This window comes from Microtus oregoni, unplaced genomic scaffold (assembly GCF_018167655.1).
Source record: "Microtus oregoni isolate MIOR12 unplaced genomic scaffold, Mior012 000033F_ref0000390, whole genome shotgun sequence".
Classification (NCBI taxonomy): domain Eukaryota; kingdom Metazoa; phylum Chordata; class Mammalia; order Rodentia; family Cricetidae; genus Microtus; species Microtus oregoni.
In genome coordinates, this window is record NW_024543092.1 from 28,109,581 (window position 1) to 28,115,580 (window position 6,000).

Genomic DNA, 6,000 nt, shown 5'->3' on the forward strand with positions numbered 1-6,000 from the left:
CTTCTGAACTGTATAAAGGAGTCTAGGAGACTTATTTTAATGAGGCTCTAATAAAGACTTCTGAAAGACATTTTATTCCCTAATATGAGTTTTATACAATAAATCTCCTGAAACTAAGGTTCAGGGATCAATCATCAGGTTGCAACCCTGGTCAGAAAGATTGTAAGTGCCACAAGATCATGGAGTTTGCTATACTATCATGTCTCCTAGTAATGTCAGAATCTACCCCAATGAAGCCTCAGCATCATGACTGACTAAACATGAGCTACAACAATAATAGACAGGATACATATGCTAACTTGGACAGGGAAGTCCTGAAAGTTCACGAAGCCTCAATTCCACAGAAAGAGCTGCAGGAAACTAAAAAATGCTGAGAATGGGAGAGATAAACTTCCCCATGGTAGGGGGATTAGTTACCTAGTGGTCAGCCCTGAAAGCATTACACAGATTGAGAAGGTTATGTTAATGTACATAAGGATATATATCAACAATTAATTTAAAATGAACAATGACCAAGTAGAAAACCATTAACACTCAATGGGACATGATGCCAACACTAAAGAAAAAAGATCTTGACTAATTTGTGACTATTTCTAACTAGAGAGAAAAAGGTCACACAGCCTTCCATTTTTGATATCTTCTCTGGCACACAGAGGGCTGACAAGCTCAGTCTATACATTCTATCCTAAAATAAGTAGCTCTAGAAATTGGGCAAGTTCAATTGTAAATGCACTGGTTACTAGGACTGGTGGTCAATCCTGGCTGTTGAATGAGACTAAAGACTAGTACAATAAGGCAAGGTTAGATCAAATATGGTGGAAGCATTTTTGGTACCAGAGAAATTTTAAGAGCACACTCTATGAGCGTAAGCACTGCTTATGCTTAACTCTCGTTCATGCTTTACTGTGTTTGGAAGCTGAGTTAGTAAACTTTCTGTTATCTAAATCATTTATATCGATCTAAATCTACATCTATACCTTTCTATAAAGTTTTCCATATATAAAATATAATATACTACATAATATATAAATGTATATCTATATAACATGTACTAATGTATTATAAGTAAGAACACTTATTTGGGCTCTTAGTTTCAGAGGCTTCAGTCTGTGGTCATTTGACTTATAGTATTTAAGGCTGTGGTGAGGCAGAATATTCAGGTATAAAATGCATAGTATATCAAAGATGCTCACTTCATGATAGCCAAGAATCAAAATGAAAGAAATGAGTTGTAAATCTCAGCATATTTTTCACAAGCATACTTGAATATTCTATTTCCTCCATTTTTGACCTCCCAATAGTCTCAATGACTGAGGATCAATCTGTAACTTATAAGCCTTTGAGAAACCTTATCAATCCAAACTATAAAAGAGGTTGAGTTAGTAGTTCTAGTCCAATGACTAGGCTCTGGATTCCAGGTCTAGTTTAATACACAGAGTAAAGATACCCATCACAGATTTCATACTGTTAAATATTGCTTCTCCAGGGCAAAATAGTGTGCTTACCTCTCTCACCTACAGACACTAACAGGTGCCTTTCTCTGTTCCAGGGTTAGGTAAAGGATGATAAAGACAAGATGGAATTTGTCTTAACTCTAGCTATAGTAATTTTTGTATGCTTGTGCTAATCTTGTAGGCAGTTATCTTCCATCTACTTTAATTGTTCTCATGAAGGCAGACTGGTATACACATTGACAGTCCTTCAAATTCATCTTTCATTATAAGGGTCAAATGTTGGAAATTCCTATTCATCAACTTACCAATGAGCAATAAATAAATGAGATGCCATCATTCTTAATATGAAAGTCCTCATTAAAATAATATACTAGGACTCAAAATATTAAATACATTATTGGACATAATAATTAAAATAATAGTATACTTACACTTAAATGGAAGATTTTAGAAATGATAGTTTAAAGAGTCTAATTGCATAATTACAGGGTTTTGTGAGATTATATTATAATTACATTTCTCCCGTCTACTTTCTCCCTCCAAAACTCTCACATCCTCCTTCCTGGTTTTCTTCAAATTGATTGTTGTTTCACATACACATTCACTCACTTATACATATATTCATATTGCTATACAAAAAATATTGTTATATGTGTACACATATATAGCAATAAGTACGTATTACTAAATATAAACTGTTCTATTTATATAATCTTACTATTTTTTGCTTTTTGAGACGTGGTTTCTCTGTAGATTTGAAGCCTGAACTGGAACTAGCTCTTGTAGACCAGGCTGGGCTCAAACTCACAGAAAGCCATCTGCCTCTGCCTCCTGAGTGCTGAGGGTAAAAGCATGCACGTGGCTGATACAATGTTACCTTATTATGTATTCACAGTTGACCATTTGGCTCTGGACAACCAATTTCTATGTTCTTTGGTGGATTATATCACCTATCCCACTTCCAAAGGAGAGAGGCAAAAAAGCTTTACTCAGCTATGACACTTATAAGCCACGTTGACAAGCAGCATGGCATGATAGCACTAAGGGTGAAATAGTGGCACATATGTATAGATAGTAACTAAAAGCTCTCTAATTGAAGTGAAGACTCATTCAACTAGACAGAAATCATGCCTATGAACAGCTAGCTACCTCTCAATGCTAGTGAAGTCATGGTTGTTGAAGAGAAATCTATAACCAGTGATTAACTAAACCAGCACAATCCTTCAAAACATTATAATCATTTGTCCTTATGTCCACAGTCATCAAGTGTCATCCTCACCTCTCATCAAGGAAACTCCTCTTTAAAAAAAGAAAGATACCACTATAGAAAGCATCTACCAATCAAAATTCAGAGCTTTGGAGCCTGGTCTCAATGGATATATCTATGAAATATTCCCACAAATAAGGCTCAGACAGAAATGAAGAAGAGAGGGGAAAGATTATGAGAGCCAGAGTATCAAGAACTTTTCTTTAAGATTCTGTCTCCTAATAACATCATAACTTTTCAGCAACATGGTTGTGAAACATGAGGTATATGAGGATAATACCAAGAGACAAGACAAATACAGTGTTTTGGTTCTTTTCCTTCATTTATTTTGTTAATTGTAGTAGGAGCATGAAAAAGAATGTGATTAGATCTTCTTTATAACAGCTATCTCAGACAAAATATCAGTATCCCAAAGTAGAGTGAAAATTGCCAAATTATATAATTATTCTACATAATAAGACAAAGTAAGTTCTATTGAATCAAAATAGAAAAGACTTGTAATTAATTAAGCCATACTTACAGTCTCTGTGGCTAGATTTTTTTTCTCTTCACAGCTTGCATCTTTTATCCATCTAGGTATTTTTTTTGTTTTGCTCACAGTAATTATATACATAGAGCAAAACTGAGCAAAAGGCTCCACCAGAAGAAATTTCACTTTCCTTTAGACAGTTTTTCTTGGCACCACACCTTCCTCATGGCATTCTTCATATCTGTATTCCTCAGTGTGTAGATAAGAGGGTTGAACAAAGGGGCAATCACAGTGTAAAATAGAGCAAACACTTTGTCATCCCCAACGGGATCACCCATTGGGACATAGGTAAAGATGAGTGGCAAGAAGAACATGAACACAACTGTAATATGTGAGCCACAAGTAGAAAGAGCTTTCCGTCGGCCCCTGGATGAGCGCATCCTCAATGTGGACAAAATGATGATGTAAGAAATGACCAAAGCAACAAAGGTCAAAATAGACAGCAGCCCTGTGGTGGTAATGACTATAATAACGAGAAGTCTTGTGTCAGTGCAGGCCAGTTCCAGCAGGGGGAATATGTCACAGAAGTAGTGGTCTATCTCATTGGCACCACAGAAGGGAAGTCTGATAACAATCAGTACATGCATAAGTGAGTGCATAAAAGCACCAATAACTGAGACTATCACAAGAACGTAGCACACTGGTCTGTTCAGGGTGATCATATAGTAAAGGGGCCTGCAAATGGCTACATAGCGATCATAGGCCATAACCACCAAGATAAATATCTCAGTGGCACCAAAGAAGTGGGCAGAAAACATCTGGACTATGCAGCTATTGTAGGATATAGCATTACACTGTACCAATAAGTCTATAATCAATTTAGGGGCCACTGTGGAAGTGAAACATACATCCATGAGGGAAAGGTAGCTGAGAAAAAAGTACATTGGATGCTCACTAAGTTGGCTGCCCCTGATGGTGAGAAGAACCACCAGGTTTCCACAGAGAATTGCTAGATAACAAAGCAAGAACAACACAGAACACATGGCCTTGACATCCTCATTATGGAAAAGTCCCAGTAAGATAAATTCTGTGAGGTTTACATATCCCATAGTTTATACGTGCTTGATTATTTATATGGCAAGAATGCTGGGCTTAAGACTTGATCTTTCAAAAACTTTTGTTTATTTTCAAAGTCATTTTAACCAATAAATATATGCATTAAATGTTTAAGATAATTCAATTGTAAATCTCTTAACTTAGATAGAACAATGACAAAGATAAATAGAATACTTTGAAGTATAATACAGTTCATTCATGAGAACAGATGCATAGACTGATACTCTAAATCATAAATTTATTGTAGTTCTTAGAGGAATTCAAAAATCTTAAAATTATTATGAAGATCTAGGTAAATATTTTAAAAATTAAACACATACTCTAAGTTCAAAATCAAGATGCAAGTACACTCTACTGGTTTGATAAATGTTTATATTATAGATGTATATGTTGACAGCCATAGAATTATCTGTTTTTATTTGAAAATGATGTTATTGATATTCTCAGCACATCATAATGATTAAAATTGTTGAATTCTGAAAATGTCTGCTAGCACTCTACTTCAATGGGCTCACTGTCACATTATTGAATCTCTTTACAGCAATCTCAAGAGTGCTACTAAAACTTTTCTTAAAAATTTAGTAATGAAGGTGATAAAGAATGGCTAGGAAAATTTTTGAGAAGAAGGTAGATTCTTTCCAGGTTCCAGAATGACTATGATTTCGTAGTTGTCACCTCATTTTCCAGTTTAGTTTTAAATTTGTTCAGGAGACTCTTATTGTTGTCATCAATTTCTCATATTCAGGCATCACCTTGGATGTTAACACCTGCGGGAATACAGAGTATATCCAAAGAACTCTCCTTATGGCACATTTTTCAACTTGACTTTCTACGTTAAACTACATGATTTACTTTACAAGACACTATGCTTGTGCATAATGACAAATCCTAAAATTTCTCAGAGAAAAATACGATAAAATATTTTCATTGTATTTTATTTATATTTTTAACTGTTGTAACCTGCTCTATGATGTGTCACATAAATGCTGAATTCAAGAGAGCTTTGTAAAAGTAAATGAATTAATCAGCCTTATTCCTGAATGGCGTATCACTACACTACAAAAAAAAAATGAATAGGTAAAAATCAGTTCCTTTTGCATTGTAGAACTTCAGAAAAAGTACATTTGACACTGAAAAAGAATTGTGAATAACATTTTAAAGGTTGATTCAAATTCTACCCACTGATCTCAAGTTAAGACATTCTTGTATAATTACCCCCAAAATCTCTGAAAGTGTCACATGAGAAAAATTCCAGTTACAAAATTAAAATCAGGAAAACACATATTAAACAACAATGTTATATTATTCTGAGTTGTCAGCATTATGTATGTATAACTTAGCATACTTTAAGTCAAAATTTAATTATTGATAAGGGAAAAAGTACCTCACTAAACACTGGAAAAAATATTCATTACAATTTAATGAAAATTTGAAAATGGGAAAGATTTAATACATAATAGTAACAAAACAAAATAGAGTATGCTACTTTCTTACTGTGGAATACAAATTATAAACTTCAATAGTTTAACTGGTTAAGAATGACAGTAAGGAGAATCACATACAATGGGCATAAAATTACAAAGATGGCCCAAAGATAATGAGTTTGTGAAAAAAGCACACCCAACTAATATCCAAGAGTACCTGAGTGCTTTTAAATGAATTAAGAAAGGAGTAAAGTGATAAGGTTATATTTC

General features: G+C 34.3%; 1 protein-coding gene across 1 annotated transcript; it reads right to left on the reverse strand.

Annotated features, from left to right (window-relative positions):
- Positions 1 to 3,372: 3,372 nt before the first annotated feature.
- On the reverse strand, positions 3,373 to 4,299 carry LOC121466306 (olfactory receptor 4P4-like). Its single transcript, XM_041679972.1, has one exon. It carries the CDS (start codon positions 4,297 to 4,299, stop codon positions 3,373 to 3,375), a length of 927 nt encoding a protein of 308 aa, XP_041535906.1.
- Between the last annotated feature and the right edge of the window lie 1,701 nt (positions 4,300 to 6,000).